The sequence below is a fragment of the Astatotilapia calliptera genome, chromosome 13, assembly GCF_964374335.1.
Source record: "Astatotilapia calliptera chromosome 13, fAstCal68.1, whole genome shotgun sequence".
NCBI classification, from domain to species: Eukaryota; Metazoa; Chordata; class Actinopteri; order Cichliformes; family Cichlidae; genus Astatotilapia; species Astatotilapia calliptera.
In genome coordinates, this window is record NC_137434.1 from 13,406,490 (window position 1) to 13,428,202 (window position 21,713).

The 21,713-nt window shown below is 43.6% G+C and overlaps 3 protein-coding genes across 4 annotated transcripts in view; 1 reads left to right on the forward strand and 2 right to left on the reverse strand.

The window, feature by feature from the left end:
• Positions 1-2,279, forward strand: part of slc35f3b (solute carrier family 35 member F3b) — a 51,363-nt gene extending 49,084 nt beyond the window's left edge. For both annotated transcript variants that reach the window (XM_026190033.2, XM_026190034.2), the window contains one exon: positions 112-2,279. In XM_026190033.2, coding sequence (XP_026045818.1) covers positions 112-353 — 242 coding nt within the window. In that variant the 3' untranslated portion in view covers positions 354-2,279. The remainder of the gene's footprint in view (positions 1-111) is intronic.
• A 157-nt stretch (positions 2,280-2,436) lies between these two features.
• On the reverse strand, positions 2,437-5,674 carry LOC113034820 (5-hydroxytryptamine receptor 1D). Its single transcript, XM_026189890.2, has 3 exons — positions 5,433-5,674; positions 4,907-5,067; positions 2,437-4,255 (listed from the first exon to the last, which is right to left on the reverse strand). The coding sequence occupies exons 1-3, from the start codon at positions 5,593-5,595 to the stop codon at positions 2,960-2,962; spliced, it is 1,620 nt and encodes a 539-aa protein (XP_026045675.1). The 5' UTR covers positions 5,596-5,674; the 3' UTR covers positions 2,437-2,959.
• A 151-nt stretch (positions 5,675-5,825) lies between these two features.
• On the reverse strand, positions 5,826-21,579 carry tarbp1 (TAR (HIV-1) RNA binding protein 1). Its single transcript, XM_026189889.2, has 29 exons — positions 20,568-21,579; positions 20,362-20,459; positions 20,204-20,273; positions 19,828-19,976; positions 19,678-19,730; positions 19,470-19,567; positions 19,230-19,365; positions 19,045-19,141; positions 18,700-18,789; positions 18,466-18,613; positions 18,122-18,388; positions 17,585-17,682; positions 17,325-17,483; positions 17,018-17,241; positions 16,663-16,894; positions 16,353-16,541; positions 16,047-16,246; positions 15,895-15,966; positions 15,659-15,779; positions 15,000-15,110; positions 14,771-14,920; positions 14,587-14,673; positions 14,287-14,489; positions 14,116-14,197; positions 13,860-14,031; positions 13,579-13,764; positions 12,491-12,615; positions 8,676-8,812; positions 5,826-6,420 (listed from the first exon to the last, which is right to left on the reverse strand). Exons 1-29 carry the CDS (start codon positions 21,490-21,492, stop codon positions 6,240-6,242), a joined length of 4,860 nt encoding a protein of 1,619 aa, XP_026045674.2. The 5' UTR covers positions 21,493-21,579; the 3' UTR covers positions 5,826-6,239.
• Positions 21,580-21,713: the final 134 nt, after the last annotated feature.

Consider the following 21,713-nt stretch of genomic DNA (forward strand, 5'->3'; position numbering starts at 1 on the left):
AACCATTTTTATTTCATAAACACGCACAGTTACAATTTACATTCATTTACATAAACCCAGTTGTTCCCTTCTATTGACACAGTACCTTTTTATTTATTTGTTTTTTTACAGTGGTGGACCTCTACACGTGTGAAATTCACTTTAACTCGGTGCGCCTCATTGCTGTGTTCATCATTTGCTTGGGTTTCCTAATGCTGCTGTTACCAGAGGACTGGGACCAGTGCATTATCCAGCTCAGCCAGAAGCTGCGCAAACGTGACGAGCCAGCAGAGGGCAGCGGAGAGGCCGGAGCTGGCACAGGGCTCAACTGGAGAGGGAGAGCCAGGACCTCCATGTCAACATATGCACTTTGAATATATGAAATATCATCACACAAACACATATACATGACGTGGGAGGGAAATGAGGGGTGTTAACCCACATGATCTGCCTGGTTCCTTGCCTTTTGGACTGCCCTCTGATCTGCAGCTTTTCAACCGAGGGGGAAGATCGCGTTTCATTCATTTGGCATCATTCTTGCTCACAAGTTAACCAAGTCGGTGCATGGACTTCTATCATTTGTAATCCTTAAAATGATCAGGTATAACTGATTGAACCATGCGTTAATTTTGCTGTACCTCTTAATCATTCCTCTGATTCCTCGCCTCTGGGAAGACTCGCCAACTTGCCTGATATATTTCAGTGAGGAGGAATAAAGAGGCAGACATCTCTCAAGGCAGCCCTAACACCTTGTAGACCAGCTGGCTTTAACATGTACACATTTACACACCTCTAAGATCCAAAGAAGAATGCCTACAAAGCTGAATGCCTGAAAACAGAACACGAGGCCCGGTAGCCTTCTGCGGGTGTAAACTTAGTGACAAATACCTGCCTTTTGTGCACTTGTACATAGCTATATTTCACACCTTGGATGTCCCGGAGTAGTGGACCTGTGAAGCTCATCTGGTGTGAAGGGACCTGTCTGGACGTCTGAGGATCAGTCTGGGCTGAAGAAGCTTTCACAATGTGTCTCTCTATTCACTCTTAGAGAAGAGGTCAGTTTCATTTCATCCGCACTGATTGGCTCCCCGTGGTTATGTGCTTTCCTTGGGCTAGACTCCCACTTCTGTCAACACTCACTCATTGTTCGGGCCCCACAGTTTAGTCACGCGATATCTACATTCGCTTTCAATGCATTATATCATTGAGGTGTTTGTCAAACAGTGGGATTGCTTTCAATCCATCCACAAAGCAGTTGCCTAACACTTGCTTTATGTTGCCAGCACACCAGTAGGAAATAGCGTGAACATTTTATTAAGCAAGCAATTTAAACAAACACATTCAAATATTGTTAAAAGCTTTGATATCTCAAAATAAGGCTGACAGGTTAATGGAACTACCCCTTTAATTACTTTAAACACAGCTATCTCTGAGCCTCTCTTTTAACATTTTAGTATCATATGCACACAGACAAATGTGCAGCAGTTCAATTACATCGTTTCATTTCGCGTGGGAATTACAGACTGGAAAACTGTCCCACTGTGGCTTGAGGAGAGGAGTGCTGACACACGGCTCTTCTAGTGATCAAAAAAAAGAAGAAGAAAAAAAGAAACCTTTGTCTGCTTTCGTTTATCACATTTCTGAGGCAAGCATCACAGCCACCATGGTGTGGTTGACCCCCGAGAGAAACTGAGGTACACGCCTTGTAAAGCAACGGTGGAAACTCTGCCTTGTTGTGAATGTACGAACATCACTCGACCACACACACGCTCGCAATGTGCTATCTGTTTTTTACAGTGCCACCACAGACTGCTGCACAGAGACTGTTTAATACTATCCTTCTTATACTCATCTGAACGATTTTCTTTTTCCTTCTTTCTTTATTGAGACAAACTTGACACATTTATATTTGTTTGCATTTGGTTGCCGACTTAACCTTGAGAAGACAGCGAGTGACGTCTTGCAGAACGAGCATGCACGTACTGTACGAGCAGATGCAGCCGAAAAAGTCCACTTCACTGCCTTTTCTTTGTTTCGCAATAGAGTACATTAGCACTGTTTCCCATTGTCATTCTGTATGACAATAAATAATAATAATGTATTCCTCTGGAATTATTGCTAGACATAAATGTAAACCTTTGTAAGGAATGACGATTTTTACACTGAGATGCAACATATGATTATCACATTTGAGGAGGAGATGTTCCGAACATGAATAAATGACGGGTTTATTAGAGCTACTGTTGGGTGTCTTCAAGTGTAATCACATGTACTATATAAAAATATTTCTTTTCAATACATTTCCTTGTCGAGGTTTTTTTTTCTTGCCAAAGAAAGTCATCAAGTAAACAACTGAGTGACAAACCAAACAATTTGGCAAGGTTTAGCAGGTGTTGGGTGAGACAGCACACTTAAAATTAAATTTAAAAAAAAAAAATCGATGAACCTGGAAACCAATTTAGAAGTACACTGCTTTTTTTTATTATTTATATAAACAACTGTAGTCTTGGTTACAAATCAGTCTGATTTGAGCTTATAAGTCTGAGTTATCCAATAAAGGCAAACTAGAAACAACAATTAGCTTAGCATGCAGGTATCTGTGGAAACCTAACCCAAACAGGCAAGGAGGAGATGATGCAGACTCCACACAGAAAGGTGCCTGAGACCTTGGATTGTCCAATGACTACTTCCATTTTTTTTTAATTCTAGGACAAATGAATTATTTGTTAGCTTTGATTTTTTTTTTTTTTTTTACTGATCTTCTGTGATAATAACGTCAGTTTGCTTGGGTTGAAGACTGGTGGTCAGACAAAAAAAAAAAAAAAAAGGAAGATTAATCAGAAATTAGGTCAAAATGGGATGGACATTTCCATTTTTCTTACATTTTCTTGACCAAACAATCAATTCATTGCCGGATAAAATTAAAATAATAAAATAGTTGTTAACTGTGGTCTCATGTCTGACGCCACGGGTATCCTGACTAAGTAATATCATGCTCAACTCTCACTGTTATCTGGCCATAGAAAAAAGTGGCCTGCCGCTCCTCGGTCACAGCAGAAAAAGGTAGTCTGCTGCCCTCTTGTGGCCGGGAGGGGACTTGCAGGCAGTCTCCTCTCCTGTCACTTGATGCATCTTGCCACGTAGACCTCTTTTGAGGATGACACACACTGCACAGATGTTTCTCAGACTGATGTTTGAAGTCGGTGCTGACTGTGAAAATGGAGTGAGAACACAATGATCTGTTGCTCTCAGAGCTGGAGGCCAGCCCGGGATGGGTTGTGGTCAGCGTGCTGGGCTCGCTGCTCCTTCCATCGTCTCCCTCTGGTCTGAGCTCATTTCCCCTTCCCACTACGCTCCCCAGACGAATGCTTATTTTTTGCCTGAGTCCCTGAAGAGCGTTTTGGAAACGCTTGCTAAGCAGTGCGTACAGTAGAGGATTGATATCAGAGTTCAACAGCACCAGCCAGTAGGAGAAAGTAACAGCAGAGTTTGGGACTAGGGTGGACTGGCCTGAAATTGCAGTTTCTGTGGCCTGAACAAGGGCCACGCTTATGTAAGGGGTCCAGCAGAGGAAGAAGGCTGCGATGACCATGAAGAGCCGGACCACACCATGGTGGCTGTGATGCTGCTGGGAGTTCTGGAGAGGAACTTGGGAGGCACTTTGAGCCAGGAAGGAGAAAAAGCGCCTGGACGCCGACCTTCTCTGCTCTGTGGTAGCTTCAGGAAGAGCATCGTTGATATAATCTTCTTCCCCTGTACCAACTTGAGACACAAACTGTCCACTTATGTGGTAGATCAGTGTCGATGGGGTGTGGTGGCACCCGCTGTGCTGATTGGAAGAATCCCCAGGAGCATAGTCTGGGAGAGTCCTGCAGCGCTGCACGGAGTCCTCGAGAGTGTGGATCCTCCTGGCGTGGCTGCGGGCCACCTTGACAATGTTCACGTAGCAGAAGAGGATGACCACTGCAGGTAAGACGTACGAGAGGAAAGCCATAAAAGCGGTGTAACTAGGACTGCTGGCCCAGTTCACTGCACAGCTGTACATGGGGTCCACATAGCTGACTGAGCTCCAGCCCAGCAGTGGGGGGCAACTGGTGGCCAGCGCCTGCAACCAGATCCACAGGACCACAGCACAAATTCTCCACAGGGTCCAGCGGGAGCTGTAGCGCAAGCAGTCTATGATGGAGTGGTAGCGGTCGAGGGCAATGGCAGCCAGGGTGAGTACAGAAGCTGTGCAGTACACAGAGGAGGTGTAACCCACATACGAACAGAGGTCCTGTCAGACAGAGACACAACCTCATCACACGTGCACACAGTGGAGCAAAGCAAAAACGCCGTTTCCGGTGTTGTGCCAAAAACTGATTTCCAATGTTTGCGTGTGTTTTTTAATGTGTAACATCGTTACGTATGTTGCTAAACAGACTTTGGTGAACAGGTATTACAAAGGGGTTATATATAAAATTACAAAATTGCCTGTTTCTCAAGTATCTTTGTGACTGTGTTATTGCACTTACATTATAATCAATCAGCTCCCTTTTGTCCACGTAAAATATATTTACAGAACTATTTTCGCATTTGTTGCAATTCCAACTGTCCTCTTGGCCAGATTGCTCTTAAAAGAGACATTTTTCAAGTCGACAATATTTTTTTAAACTGCATACATAAAGGATACATAAAACTCACTGCCAAAAACTGATTGCGGCTTCTACCTTGTTACAGGAATGTTGTTTGTTGCTCAAGATGACGTGATATCATTCATGAGGGATACATTTGACATATGTTTCACATATGAACCGCCAACGAGTTATTTATAGCAGTTTAAATTACAAGCAATCAGTTTTTGGCAAATACCGGAAATCACTTTTTGGCAGACAATCACTTTTTGGCACAAAATTTAATCACGCTAGACTGGACACGGGTGACGTACCGTGCAATCCACCCATCCACGGTTCATGACGGACAGGGCAACAAACGGCATGACCCCGATACCCACCAGGAGGTCGCTGATGGCCAGGTTCATGATGAGCACCGACGTCACCGAGTGGAAAGTTTTGGTTGCAGCCACAATAACAATAACAAGAATGTTGCCTACACAGAAATACAACAACACAAGCACAAACAAGCCGTGACACACGGGTCAGACTAGTGGATGGATTTTTTTTTTTAAAGTATTTGTTTTATTTGTGACTCAGACAGAGAGGCAGAAATTAATTAATTCTAATTAGTGGATACTACAAGCACTATGTTAACAGAAGATCCTATAAACACCTAAAATACTGAAATGCAGGTAAATTAACCTTTAACAAATCTTTAAAGCTCTACTGTGTCAATCAATGAATTGTTCTGGTACTGAAAGTGCTTTTTTTCCACTTTATGGATATGAGAAGATCACAAAATTTTTAGTAATTAAAATACCTTAATTGACAATTAAGTATCAGCAGATGAGTCTGTACCTGTCACGGCGCCCAAACACATCAGCACCATGAGGATCTCCAGGACCAGCTGGGTCTGCTTGGACACCCCCAGCTCCGAGCCTTCAGTCCAGTTTGCACTCACAGTAGTTGCTACCTGCAGGAACAACCTGGGCTCCAACCAGGAGCCACCCGGATCGTCCATATCCCAGTCAAATAACTACTATCCTCACATGATGAGTCGAGTACAAGCCCGTCTCCACAGGAAAATACACAACTGTTATCGCATGTAAGCTACTCCATCTGCTCCTGCTCTGCCCGGAAGGTCTGCAGGTTTTAAGGGGAGGGAGGGGGACGTATGAGCACCTGCTGTACCTTATTTAACTCTTTCAGTGCTGAATGTGTTATAGAAAATCACAAATCATTAAATACAGGTCAACATAAAAAACAAGAGTCATGTTTATTTATACATTTAGAAAAATACAAGCAGTATTTAAAGATTAAGTACATCTCATTGAATACTGTCATTATAATTCAGTCCCAAAGCTCCATAGTCAGCCTCCAAAGGGGAAAATTTCCATTGATGCTTTGGCTCTTCTAACACAGACATAGTCTTCATTAATATGACAGCAAGCAGAGTGGAACATTTAGACATAATAGCCAGGGCTGATCTTTATTCATGACTCTCATTAAGGCCTGAGAGCAGCGCCGATGGCTCCTGACCACGCTGTCTCGACAGAAAGCCCTTGAGGTCATGATGTGAAGAAGCTTTACGCCTTCATTTAAAGTCTCCCCAGGAAATACTTTTCTCAGGAGATCGGCAAGAGAGGTCAGCATCAGGTGTCTTCATCAGCTGCGTTTTGAGTCGACCTCTGCCGAGCCAGAGCTGAGATGTTGTCGCGTGTATTCCCAGATTAACAGGGCAGCGCTCACGTGCACGTTGAGTGAGCGGATGATGCCTTGTTGAGGGATCTCCACGCACACGTCCAACATTTGGAGTAAGTTGGCAGGAATACCTTCACGTTCATTGCTAAAAGGAAGAAAAATAAAGAGGGGAAAAGAGTGAAGAATGTAACAAAGCATACATAAATATCTAACACTAAAATTAATTTCATTCAGATGAATCGTCTGTAATTCAATTCACATAAAAGGAGAGCACAAATCTTTACTCAAATCCTCTTGAGAAAGGCCACTCACTATATTTTCAGCAAGTGGAGCATTTGGGATATGCTACTATCTTATAACTAAATTACACCTCAGTTAGCGAACTTGCTGCGCATCCTTTCCACAAAAACTTCTGTGAAATCATCCTGTGCAGCATGCAACTAGTGGGTATACTATTCAGTTCAATTATATTTATATAGCACCAAATTACAACAACAGTCACCTCAAGGTGCTTTATATTGTAAGTTAAAGACCCTAAAATAACAAGAAGAAAAACCCGACAATCAGCCGATGCCCTATGAGCTAGCACTCATAGAGAAGCGGGAAGGAAAAACTCCCTTTTTAAAGGAAGACACCTCTGGCAGAACCAGAGGTTCAGGCTACGTCCACACTAGCCCGTATAGATTTGAAAATGGCGTTTTCGTCTAAAAACGCTCCGCGTCCAGACTATTGTTTTCAGTCGTTTTCACAGAGTTGTGAAAACCATTGAAAACCAAAACGAGCCATTGAAATGGCCGAAAAAGCTTACGTTCCAGTACTGCGCATGCGTGAAACGCAAGAAGATTTGGCCTGCCTCGTTTAGTCTGCCGTTTATTTACTTTCCGGCTCTTTAAAATGTCGCGGCAAAATGTTGAGGAAAAGCACCGAGTTTTTTTAAAATGGACTGACAATGAGGTGGAGGTGTTGCTGCGAGAAACACAAAAGTACAAAGTTGCAAAAGCGATTGAGAATTAAACAATTTGAAGAAAAGCTATCTGATGCATGAACAGACTGATATTAATATTTAACAGGGCTGTCAAAATTGAGAGCAAACAAAACAACTGCTGTATAATCCCCTCCGCTATCTTAGTTTAATTGGTCACATGACTGTTTTCGAAAAGGCTCCGCTGTCCACACTGCCACATGAAAACGGCGTTTTCAAATCTATCCTCTTTGGAGAGTGTTTTCAAAACGCTGTGTTTTCCTTGACTGAAAACGCCGTCTCAGTGTGGACGGAAGGCCAAAACTAAAACGTATTAGTGTGGACATGGCCTCAGGGGGGGGACAGCTGTCTGTCATGATCATTTGGGGGTGAGGATAGAGCGACGGGACAAAGAACCAGAGATTAATAACAACAACTGATGATTAAATGTAAGGTAGTGTCTACTGCAGCTGATGCTTTTTTTTTTTAAACTTTCCTGTGGCTTTGTGACGCTACCCATATCATTTCATTTAAGAGCTCTTACCAGGATCAGCCTTCAATTTCTCAAGTCTTTGCAATTATGAGTGAAAAAGCTCTTAATACAGACAGCTAATGAGTGCAAGTCCAATTCAAACTGTAATCAAATGAGCTCCAGCAATACATGCCAAGCAAAGCAAACGCAAAGACTTAATGACTTTGACCCAGTCTCTACTGAGGGTGCTGCACAGTAAGAAAGCGTGATTTGATGAGCTACATTTATCTTCGCTGTGAAAGTGGGTGACATAATAGCAACCTGATGAGAAATTACAGCTTGGCCATGCTGCGCTGAGGAGAGCGCAGCTGTGAAAGCACTCGCATGGGTGCTTAAGCTAACAGCGCTGCTCACACCTCAGTTGCCTGAATGGTGAACAAAACCAGACACCCACACAGAAGCCAGCACTATTACTCTCTCCCTCTCTGCCAGGGCAGCTGCACAGAATGAGGCTGGCTGCTAAAAAAAATCCTGTCACGCAAGCTTCTAATGCCTCAGTTTGCTACAAACTGTAAAAACAAATACACGCACCGACTAGGAATAATTAATAGGAATAATTGGGCCAAAATTAAGACATTTCTCAATCATTGCACTGCTTGTGCTGTTCTGTATAATTCATGGCTTTTCCTCTGCTTCTCGGGGACAGCCAATTATATCTCAGCATGCCCAGACAGGTACACAATTGAGAGGAGATGTGCAAACCCCACAGGGACGCACACTAAACTGGCGAGATAAAATGAAATGGCCTCGTCAGCGCTAACCGTTATCTATGTGACAGTCACAATGGCATGGGAACACTGAGGCCTGCGTATGTTTAGGCACAGCTGGTTGGGTTTAGGGGCCTGAATGATGGAAAAACACAACACGGAGCCTTTTTGGACTGTGACAAAATTAAAAGCTGCCGTACCCTAAAAGCAACAGGGTCTTTTCAGGGAACTGGTACTCCTGGAGGCTGTGACTGTTGGCTGTTTGCTCCACTCCCACAACGCAGTAACCTTCACTCTTCTTCACCTGCAAGAATTCAGTGAGCTCCATCGGCTTCACCTAAAGGACAGAAACAGTGTAAGATTTTAGAGATTGTTTACACAAATATTCTTTTAAAACAACAATTCCAACAATCAAGCTGTGATAAACTGTCCTCGTATATTTATAAGGACGGTAAATTCAGTACCCTTCTGCTACAGACTTTCATGCTGTGATATCAACAGCAGATTTTTCTGCTCCTTGCTGTGGATTAAAAGATGTTTCAGACCAATTTAATTTTTCCTGAGGAAATGCACCAGTCGCCTGGAATTAAATTGAAAGCACTTTTACATTAATACCAGAGGTTAATTGGTCTGGAGGGCAAACTTGCATACAAATCTTAAAAAGACTTGAGCTCAGTTTAGAATGTGAGATTTTATGACTTGAACATCATCCCAGCAGCAGGATCAATACTGCATCCTCTCTGAGAGGAGCTTTGTGCAATTTACACAGCTGGCCCGGAAGATCTATTAGTCACTTACATCACTTTTTTGCACGTATTCACAGGTTCTACAGTAAAGATCACAGGCAGTCGTGCTGAGAATGATCGAGCATTTTTAATTTTCAGCAAAAGTCCAAATATTGTTTCCTCCAGGGAATGATGTATCAAATTATCTGTGACAGTCTCCAGTTTTGCTGCATAATACAATCATATATTCTAATTCTAACATATATGGCAAGCACTAAAAAACCCACCAAAACCCATCACAAGGCAAAAAAAGAGCTTAATGATGACAAATGGTCTGCATGTATATGTACCTTAGAGTGTTCCCTGTGTTTTAGTCACACTTTGTGCAGGGTTGCCATCAAAAGCAACCTGGAGTTGAGTTTCTTCAGGATATTTCAAAAACATTTACCACTTTATCACCTGACTGACTGCTTCATCGCAGTCAGTCACATTTTATTACACTGAGCCCAGAAGTTACTGCTCACTATTTATTGTACTCAATATAAAAAACATTTTTACTTTTATTTAGTAGTGTTGTCAGAGTTTTGTGAGCCACTGTTTAAATTAAATACATGTATTAAAAAGGCCTCTATATTCAGAGTGTTATGTGTAACCAACTTTAAGGTATAAAGGTGAATTACAGCGCAATAATTACTTGGGCTCGTAATAAGACCCTGGCCAGAATCAGAAGACACCAAATTCGTATGGAGCCAAAGTATTGAGCAGCAATAATGACCTGGACACAATGTTAACTTTTGAGTAGCCACTCTTGTATTGTTACAAAGTATAACAGGTATTTGTCCAATTTGTACAGATAAAGTATAAAATAAAATAAATAGTGTGCACACTCAACAAAATAAAAGTACTCGTTGGGGCCCTTTAAGAATTTAGAGTTAAGCTGGCGATAGCCAACTTCAAAGGTCCTTGTGAATGTAACTGGAATGTATGAGTGTGTGGTGTGTATCTTCTTTGGGGTAGATCGTCCTCAAAGTGGTTGGCTCGCCATCTATCACAACCAGAATATCGTCCTGGTCCTTGGACTTTTCCGTCCTCTCCAAAAAACCTGACCGTTGCTCTGTTTCACAAAAGCCCAACACACACTGGCGTTGGAATTGCAGCAGCTCTCCGGATGAAAGGTGAGTGGTTAGCCGACGTTGCCTCTCTCCTTCATCCAGCCACTCGACTCCGGACTTCCAGCAGGTAAGTAGGCTGGCTTTCCTTCCTCTCAATCCTGAGTTTTCCTCTCTTTTGTCCGTGGATTTCTCGGTTTGAGTAGCAGATGCCTCCACTCCTCTTGCTGAGATAAGAAAAACCCGGGACACCATGCACCTCCACCTCACTTCCTGGCTGACAGGGTCAATGCGGCCTGGGTAGGCTCTGATTGGTTGCTGAGCTAGGTGTCCTCACGTGGGGTGAACTAAGAGGTGCATTCAATGGTCATAGGAAATACGACGCTTGTTGATGTGGACAGTTAATATAAAGAGAATAAGTATGATTTTTTTCATCTGGGCTACACCCTCCCCTCCTGAACTCATGCACGTCCCTGTGCATGGTAGACAGTTAAATGATGATTATTTGACGGGTCAAGGAAGAGGGCGAAGCAGGCTCTTCACCATCACTGATGACATCGGCCCAAGCTGAAGACAGTCCTTGCAAGAATGATTTTGCTGCAGTGATCAGAGGATTGCCTAGCTCCGTATAGTCAAGCCGTCGTGGCGGACGACGGTTTCTCTCAGATCTCCTTACAGAATCATTTGTATCCATGTTTTCCCTTGTATCCACTGGGACTATCTCCTCCACTCTCTCCTCAGAATTCGCACCTCTGGTGCCAGCCTCCTGGAATGGAAGTTGCCTTTCTTGGACGTCTGGGTCATCAACAGGTGAGTCAGTTTCAGTTAAGGTTATTTCATCCACTTGTTCGGTCGGTGTGACTCCATTGGTAGATAAGTACTCAGTATCATCTGTAGTACTGTTAGGCATATCAGGTATGTTGCCAAAATCAGATTGGCTGTCAAAAACAGGTGGGTTGTCAATATCAGGAACATTTACAGGACTCTCACTCACTGTGTGGACAGGGGAACTCAACCAAACAGGAATGAGCAAATCATCTTCTTCGTCTGAGGAGTTCTCTTCCTCTAGCGCTGGATTTGCACGGGTTCTTGGCCTGCGTGACACTGGCTTTTGTACATGCTCACTGCTTTCCTCCACAGGTAGGTAGCCACATGGTAGCAACAGATCCCGGTGTAGTGTTCTTAGGGGACCATCTTTGTTTTCAGGCTTAACTGTATATACTGGGAGGTTGCCTGCCCTTCTCACCACTACATGCACAGTGTGTTCCCACTTGTCTGAAATCTTATGTTTGCCCCGGATACGGACATTCCTGACCAATACCCGATCTCCAGCTTCCAAGTCTGATGCAGTTACATGTCTGTCAAACCTCATTTTGTTCTTGTGAGCCATCTTTGCAGCCTTGTCCATAGCTAACTTGTAGCTTTCTTTGAGACGTGACTTGAGTTTTTGCACATATTCAGAGTGAGATGAGTGTTGTTCCTCTTGCACTGGCAGGTTGAATGCAAGGTCAACTGGCAACCGAGGTTGGCGTCCGAACATCAGTTCGTACGGGGTGAAACCAGTCACTTCATTCCTGGTGCAGTTATAAGCGTGGACCAGGGGTCTTACATGGTCACGCCAACAGGACTTATCTTGACCACGGAGAGTTCCCAGCATATCAAGCAAGGTACGATTAAATCGTTCCACAGGATTGCCCCTAGGATGGTATGGGGTTGTCCTCACCTTGTGGATACCAGCCACCTGACAGAGCTCCTTGATTGTGCGGGACTCGAAATCTGGACCCTGGTCACTATGCAATTTTTCTAGCTAGGTGTCCTCACGTGGGGTGAACTGAGAGGTGCATTCAATGGTCATAGGAAATACGACGCTTGTTGATGTGGACAGTTAATATAAAGAGAATAAGTATGATTTTTTTCACCTGGGCTACATATGGTACATCCATCATTAAAATTCCCAAACAGTACAAAAAGAATGAACCTTTTAGACACGTGGGCCTTTAAATACAGAGCTACTGTAACTCTCAATAATGCACATCTACAGATTAACTGAATAAACAGCATTATTTCTACTGCTGTCTGGATATTCTGTGTGTATGTGTGAGATCCTGACAATCTATTTTAACCTTAATCTAACCATGTGCACTTCTGATCATCAAAATAAGTTTATTTTCTGCACATCACCTCTAACAAAGGAAGCCACAGCTCAGCTGAGACGCTCAGGGACTGGAAGTTTTTGTCATTCACGTGGCGGAGGCTATCCAGAACCAGAGCGCTGGCACCGAATATTTCACAAGTCCGGCAGAGACCTGCAGCGACAAAGACAGTGTGTTTGATTTGGGTGGGGTTTTTTAAAATAAAAATGCTCCATGACATCCAAAGCACAGGAGGTTAATAAAAAGACTGTTCCAGTTTTGAGTTTCCTAGAACACCACTGTGTGTACAAAGAGATGCAAATTGAGTCTGGGATTCAAAGTAAAACATTTACAGAAGGACCAGGCTAACAGTCTTTCTTGCATTACACAGTATCAATATTGGCTTAAAAAAATCTTTTTCCTCTATAAACAAATTCTCATTGTGTTCGTGCCTTATCACCTGAGACAACAGCACTCGAGTACACTTCCAGAGAACATATATTATGTGCTTGATGAAGGCAGGTGCAAAACCGTGTAAAACCAGATAAGATGGTTCAAATGGATGTGTTTCTCTGTTCTTCTATATCATTGTTACGAAACAGAAATACACTGACATTGTGTAAGGGGTTTGTGCAGGGGGAGGGGCTTCCACACAAGGTAAAACTGAGAGCCGAGATCCAGGGAAGTGCAGAGTTATTTCAAGTCATTCTGGAAAAGCAGCTCTCATAATCTAGCTAAAAGGAGTTTTCACTTGTGGTTTCGAAACTCCTGATTGGCTGCATTTAGGACATAAGGGCAATATGAGTCAATTGTGGTCATGCTACTCGTGACCTCAAGTTCTCAATCTGTGGAAACTGCAGTAAAATTGTGGTGCTCTCAAAATAAACAATAAAAGTAATAAAAGTTGGTTAAATGATTTATTATTTAACAGCTCACTTTGTGTTTACTAGCAGCAACACGCACATGTTGTGTGTATATATCTCTACAGCTGTCTACCTACTGTCTACATGTGAGGTGTTCAGGGGCCATCTGTAAATTGCAGCTGCAGAAAACAACTCTGCTTACTCGCTCCCTAAACGTAACCCGTACTAGTAACCAAAAATGTACAATAATACATTGATGTGTGGTGCTCCTGACCTCCCAGATTGGTGGGCTTGTCGATAAGCGAGGCCACAACCAGCAAGGCACCGTGCAGTTTTCCCAGTCTAGCAGCCCTCTGTGGTGGAACCAGCTGAAGTTCAGGCTCCTGCTCCTGGATGCCCAGTCTCCAGGGCGTGATCTTCTTTTGCACCTCAGCCCAGCGTTCCTCCTTATCCTGCTCACCTGGAAGACATAAAGCCATGACGGTCAATAAGAGAAACCTTATCACTGACTGGTGCTTAAGAGTGTTACTACTACTACTACTGCTACTACTGTACTTCTGTCTTGCTGGATCCAGTCTCCAGGTTGAAGCTGGTTCAGATCAAGAGCAGGATTTCTCAAAGGCAAAGATGGACCTTCTGAGAAATATGAGAGTTTCTCAAATTTCCAGGGTGGTATCCACTCATCATCAGCCAACTCAGAAAGACTGGGAAACGTACAGAATATTGTCTAGGAAAGCAAAATAAGAAAGAAAACAAGCATGTTAGACTGTGTTACTATATTTTAGCAGGATTTAATTGCAAAATAGCGTACCTCAATACTGTAATCCCTGATTGGATGAAAGGCACCAAAGAAGAAGTGCTCCTGAATCCTCGTCCAGTTTTTGTTGGCATTTCTACATGTGAGACAGCAAATATGTACTAAAGCATATTAGCCTGATGCAAAGAACAAAACCTGCCAACATTTGAACCGCTCTGCTCTCACCCAGTGCTCTGCATGGCTTCAGCCTGGTTCAGACAGGCCTTGATCACAGAGGAAAGCCCCCCTAAACCATCTGCCTCTTCCACGTGGTTTTCCGCCAGGCTCCACACCCTTTTCAGAGCCAGTAAGGCATACAGGCGCACGCTGAAGTTATGGTTAAAACACGACTGCAGGATGACGTCTAGTGCTTTTCGCAACTGCGCCGCCTTAAGATATAAAAGAAAAAACACAATGTGAATACTCAAGAGTTTATTAATAAAAACAAATACTGTCTGGGTGGGAAAAAATAATTAGCGATACTACCTTTTCTTTAAGATTAGGAAAGATGACACTGAAATGTACGAGAACAGATAAGAAAGTGCAGACGCTCGTCTTAGTCTTTTCGTGATCCTGCACAGAAACAAGCACCAGAAGTGGTTTATAATTTAATTTAGAATGAAAAACCATTCCCTCCAGTTCTACAGAGTTTGAAAGAGCTGGAGCTCACCAGGCTGAAGCAGGACCAAAAGCTGTCAGTGTGTTGTGGATATCGGACAAGGATCAGAATCATCATCCATTCGATCAGGTACTTGACAGAAGCCTGGTTACTGCAAAATCCCGCTTCAAACACACGACCCCACAAAGTGGCAACAAACTCCTGCAAATGAAAGCGCAGTCACTCACAGAGAGGATCAGTCGATCCTGGAAGATTTAAGGTGAGTGTATGACTATCTTACCTCTCGGAGTTTGGGCAGCAACAGCAGCAGTGTTTGCCATACTCGGTTTTTAACACGATGTTGCAGGGAGTTGCTATAGTAACGCACTTTTGACCTTGATATATCATTATCCTGTAGAAATGAAACAAAAATCATGGGAAAGGATGCAAAGTGGCTGTAACTGCTACTTCGCCATTTATTTAAAAGAATCAGGAGCTCATCTAGTCCACAATCCATTGCAATTCCCAGGTTATTGCCCATAAAACGACAAGTGTCACCTTGATCTTGAGCAGAATTTGGGTGAACATCTATGAGATGATCATTGTGTGACCAAATTATGACCAAAACTGTGGGTTAATAATTCTTGTGAACTGTGACAGGATGGACGGATAACAAATCCTCGCCGTGGAATAAGCTCTAAGGCTAATTCCGCATTCTGATTTTCTTTGAAAGCTGTGAAAGAGTTTAACTTCAATTTAATGCCTGTATATATTAATTTACATATATTTGTGATCTCCAATCAGTCACAACTGATGGATAAAGAGTAAAAAAAAAAACTATCATCATACAACGATCCACTTTGGAAGTTTGATTGCTGGCAGTCATGTAGACCTGGAGTCTCACCACACCACAAAAAACCCCAAAACACACTGCTGTGAACCTGACAAGGCCAAACGCACCTTTTTCAACAGCTCCATTGCCACTTCCTCCATTAGTCTTTGATGCTGGAGATTAGAAGAATCCAGGTGGCACAGGAAAGCCAGAACACATGTGCGAGGCAACTGATCATCTCTGTTATCACTGGAAAATAAAAACAGTTGTTCAGCTGTGGAAACATCCACACAGCAAGAGAGACCTCTACTGGCACTATTATAAATCATATCAATAAGAAGTGAGCTTTCACTGAATTGTTTACCTCGTTACTGCGACATTAGCTGCACACTTTTCACCAAGTTGCTCCACATATATTTGGACATCCTGGACGAGTCTTGGAAAGAGCACGATTAAATAGTTAAAACAGCTCTAAGAAGCTACTAAATAAATGTGAAAAATGCGGCTAAGCCTTACCGTTGATCTCTCCTGAACACTGGACCGTAAACACAAGCTTCTGTAATTATGCTGATGTGGTTGAAAATACTAGAAAACACCGTGTCGGCCTGGTCACCGCTGCCTCCACCTGCAGGCAGCCACATCTGACAGCAGTGTTGAAGCAGTACGCCAAAAACTCCACTCTTTGACTGAGACAACTCCATCAGATCACGGGCGATCTAAAAACAAACACAGACACAACAAATATTAATATTTCATTATTGAAATTACATTTTCAAAGTCCAAATTTCTGTCTCGCTTCTTTCCTGCTGTGAGGTGAATCACCTGTTTCAAAGTGGCCGCCAGGGTCGGAGACTGAGCTTTTGTCAGCTGAAGCAGTTTATGGTGGAAAGCCGTGGAGATGAAGCCTTTAAGTGCCGGCCAGAAGTCATTGGCATTAGTGCTCAGGCCTTGTACCAGCTCCCAGCTCAGACTCACAGCCTCCACACACAGGGCCTCTTCATCACGCACTAACTGGAATCAAATGTCACCACAACAGACGCACCATGAGGAAATCGCTTCATTGGCAGTTAGTTTACAACAAATTATTCACATAAAAACTGGAAGAAAATGACTGATATGAAATTAGCCTCACTTGCGGCAGGACTGTCTCCATAAAGGTGAATACAGGGAGCACCAAGTCACTGGGCAGGAGAGCCAGGGCCTCCACACTGCAACTCAAAGCAGCTTTGAGAGTCTCAGCTGCTTCTACAGACTCAGGAACTCCAAAAGCCTTAATCAGGAAATTCAGACAAATCCACTGGTCTCGCATAAAGTTGGCAGAGAAGCGTCCCCAGTCCTGTAGCAGATCTTGAACTTCCAGATCACTACCAAAAGAAGAAACAGGCCCATCGCTCATTACGGCAGCCGAGAACTTATATTCATCTGAATTAAAGTCTTTAGTTAGTTACTTTAGTTAAAAAAAAATAAAAAAAACGGCTTCCACTAACCAGTCTATTGTCTCTGGTTTCAGTAGACGTTGATTGACATTTCCTAGAGATGTCTGACTGTGTGAGGAAGGCAGCTTTGGGCTGTAGAAGTATTCATTCAGTGATTTCAGAGCAGAAACTGTCTCTGGTTGCTTGTCAATCACTTCATGCTCCATAACACCACACACCGTGGCCAGCGACGCCATAGTAACTGCTCTAGTTACCTGGTATGCTAAAGAGGGGACCTGGCAACAACAATCAGTGAAACAATCAAAATAGTGACTGAAATCCTGCCTAATGAGAGAGACATTAAAGTTTAAGTTGGTACCTGCTGGTCTGGTTCTCGCAGGACTGTGAGCCCGTACTTAATCAGTTTAGAGAAACCACTGTGAGGAATCTTGTTGTGGTATTGTGGCATAGAGCGACACATGACAACCAGCTGCCTCAGGACATAAAGATAGAGCTCTGCTCGCTCGATATCAAACACCTGTTAAAAAAAACAGACAACATACGTGCAGACGTCAGAGTTGGCCACCAGGGGCATCTGTGTAATTGGACTGAGACTGGCCTGCTTGACTTGCTAAATACCTCCTGCAATTCCCCACACAGCCGCCTAAAGATGAACTCCTGGATGGGATCAAGAAGCCTTAAAATCGCCATCTCAGTAGATACCATCACACTGTCCCCTGTGAAACAGAGAGAGAGGTGGAATGTAATGAACATGACGGCGACGGTTCTGGACAAAATAATCAAAAAATAAAGGGATAAAATCAAACTATAAATCAATATAAATGTCCAGTGTTTCCTAATAAAGAGGTAGCAGAAGTACTGGGAAAAACAGCTTAATAATCAAAGGCAGTGATATCAAACTCATTTCCCATCGCACGCCACATACAGCCCACTTTAATCTGATATCATAAATGTCACCAATAGATGAAAGAAAAAGATAAAATATGCAGATCTCTCACCATCAAATACGGATGTAAAAGTGACATTTACAAGGACGTATGTTATACAATATAACACCAAATAATAATTTGGGAGGACAGGTTTAATGATTTGTTCAGTGAATAAAAAAATCAGATAGAACAGCTCGGACAATAATTCAGCGCTATCCTTGCAAACCTTGCTCCGCTCCGTCCTGTTGACTCCTTGGGATTTCTCCGAGCTGGAACAGTCTGAGCACCATCTGCAGGCTCTTGTCACTCTTACGCAGAGGCAAGTAGATATTGGTGCTGACTCTGCTCAGGGTCTCCAGCAGTGGTGATAAAAGCGACTCCAGGGTGTTGCTGATCTCTGCCCCAGATTGACCCCTCTCCATGTCCACACACAGCAGAATAGCTCTGGCCAACCTATCGGCCTCTCTGGAGTCAGGTAACCTCTCGGTCTGACCTGGGAGAAGATAAAAAGCCTTAAAATATACACACACCAAACCAGCAGATACAGCGACTGTATCACTTCAGACTCACCTGTGCTAGCTGGGACTCGAAGATAGGAGACTATTTCGCCTTGAACATAAGCTCTTACGGTTTCCTTACTCGTTAAAGCACCAGTGCAATCTTCATCTGTAATCCTGGGCTTGAAACTGCCTTCATTTTCCAACAGCCAAGCACACAGCTGCAGTGATGCCCCAACATGTAGGATAATGATTAGGTAATCACAGTTTGCAATCTGAATCATGTTCCATTGTTGATACAGCGTACCTGCTTCCAAAGCTGCGTCCCTCTACACAGCGACTCGTCTGCACGGAAATGCGTCAGGAAGCTAAAAACATCATCGAGGGTAACTTCACTCTGACAAAAAAAACAAAACACAAAAGCTCAGCTATTGGACTGAATAACTTAAGCTATAGTCTTACAGAAAATCTAGTAGAAGAGATCGATAAAAAGAGTAAATTAAAGTAAACACATCCATGTGATGCTGTCATGGCAATATAGACCAAAATATCAGATTTTTTGGTCGTAGAACAACAAAAGCTTGATCAACTCAGTACTTGGAAGATGTGCTTAATAAAGAGTCCAGTATTTTGCGTCGCACTTCTGTCTTACCACAACTGTGAGAGAGAGGGCACTGTTCAGCAGGAAGCACTGGGCAGCTCCTCTTAAGAGGACTTGATGAGTGATCATGGTGCAGCGCAGGACGTCCCTGTACAGACAAAAGACACACAATGACCACTTTATTAAGTGTCACCAGCTTCGACAGAGTATGTCTAAGTGTAACCACTGTAAGTTACCTCAGAGCAGTGAGCCCGCTGGTCCCCAGTAGTGGACAAGGGGGAAGTTTGGACAGGGCCTGACAGAGGAAGAGGAGGGGAACTGCACACCAGTGTTTAGAGCCCAGCTGCTGAATCAGCTGAAGCAAGACATAACCTACAATGTGAACACAGTAGTCAGAGGTGGATTTAGCAATTTAACCATGAGCTGTGAGAGGACTTTGTTCATAAGTGTTCGCTGTGGCTTCTGTGACCCTTTACCTCTATGCTCTGTTGGCAGGCTACTGAAGAAGGTAGCCAGAAAGACTTCGAGTTTAACCCCCAGTTCGGGACAGTCTCCCACACTCTGACCAACTGACCTATATGTGGAAAGAAGCTGGGTTAATTAAGGCTAGTGCAAAGCAGTACTTAACATAATAATCCCTGCATTACTATTACTTCCAATTGTTAATGAATGTTAAATTCTCACCTGTGGAAGAGGGATGTTTCCGAGAGAACATCCATAAAGGGGCCAACGATGAACTTAAGAGCAAAGCAACAGAAGAGGAAACTTTAATGCACGCTTTTAACTTTGTACTGAATGAAAACAATCAAGAGCCAAGGAACAAATTAAGTCTACCTGAGAAAAGGCCAAAGCAAAAGTCGGCTGCTGAAGAACCCGGAGCTCGAGCAGATGACACACTCCTTCTCGCATTAAGGATTTATTCTCACTGTGGAACATGCGCTGGTACACACACAGCAGCCAGGAGGGGTGGAAGAGTCCTTGACCTGAAACATTAGAAACAAACTACCACTCTGAGATCTTTCACACTTACTTTACTTTTCAAAGAATTTAAGTGAGAAAAAACTGACCAAGGGATTTTCTACTTGACTTATGTACTTCTGAAAGAAGATATAATCAGTTCAGCCCATTTCATTCACAGAGGCCTAATAAGCTGGAAGACTCGCTACATCGAATCTACTTTTAAAAGGCTGAAATAATGTTTTTTCCTTGCCTTGATCATCATTCGCTGTTGTTTGGATCAGTGTGTCTATCCTGTTTAAAACTGGCCGGACCACGTGAATCTGCAGAGGGAGAGGAGGAACAGTAAAACAGATGTATCGAGATCCCTCCTTGGAAAAAGCAGTCAAACACTGGTGCAGGATATCCTACTTGGTTTTCCTCTAGAGTCTCCATCACCAGTACGTAATCCTCCCAGAACTCTCTGAGCAGCTTGCTCTTGCTGAAAGCCCATTTAAACAAGTTCTCATCTGCAACAGTTTAGGAAAAAAAGTTGTCTGACAAGCCATAAAATAACAGTAAACCTAAAACTGGCCTAATGTCTGCTTTCAGTGTGTGCGTGTTTTTTTTTTTTATACCTTCCCCTGTTGCAGAAAGAGGACAGTCTAATCCATCCTCTTCAGACAGGGCTGCACACCTTTTCAGCAGGAACAGTGCTCTCTTTCTTGACACGCTGTCTCTGTGGATCAGTCCATCCTGAACCATCCTCCAGAACTGAAGGGACAGACGAGGGTCGGAGTCAGAGCAGCAGGAAGAGGGGAGGTGGTGGTGAGGTTTAAGGAGGTGGTCTGACAGGGCTGTCAAACACAGCAGAGTGCGCTCTGTAACCGCAGGAGTGCGGTCGGTGGAGTGCCAGCTGCATAGATCATCCAGGATGAGCTTGAGGATGCTTATTAACCGCTCACTGCTGAGGCAGTTCAGCAGACTTAAGATGACCCTGACTGGCTTGGAGACCAGTGCATCAGGGAGTGTCCTGATGGAAGAGAGACTAGAAGACACGGTGGTATGTGTGAGCTGTTCATCTGCTGCCAGAAACGGCAGAAGAGCAGCTACCACTTCACTCGCAACCTCCACACTGAGTCTTCCCGGAGAGGTCAGCTCTTCCTCTGACAGATGGAGTGAGGGCAGGATGGACTGACAAACTCGCCTGCACACAGCCTCGTTACAGAGAGGTACACTCACACTCAGTAGTCTGCACGCAGCTGCTGTGCTCTCCCTGCACCGCACACCTTCACCTGCTTCAGCCGAAATTCTGGAGAGGAAAGGCAGACACTTGGTCCAAAGGACCGACTCAACTTTATCTAAAACACAGCGTCTCTTTGCATCTGGAAACGAGGTCGAGTCCGGCTCGATCAAAAGCGGTCCGAGTCCCTCAATGAAAGCTGTCAGCGCCTCCACCCGCTCCGTGTCTGGCCACGACTCACTCGGCCAGGAAAGAGACTCAAGAAGAAGGTCGTAGTCAGGCGAGCTGGATAACACTGCGTTAATTAAAGCGGAATACATTGCGAGCGTCTGTTAAATTGCTAGGTATGAGCATAGCAAGCGAGCTGCTACCGGCTGCTACCCAGTAGCAGCACGTTTTGATAAAACAGAACGTAAACTTCCGTAAACGTAATTCCCAACTCTCGCGAGAAAAGAATCTAACGCTGAAAAAAAAAATGCAAACTGCTCAAATTTAAATAGAAAATTAATAGTATATCGGTGACACAGTACAAAGAAGACAT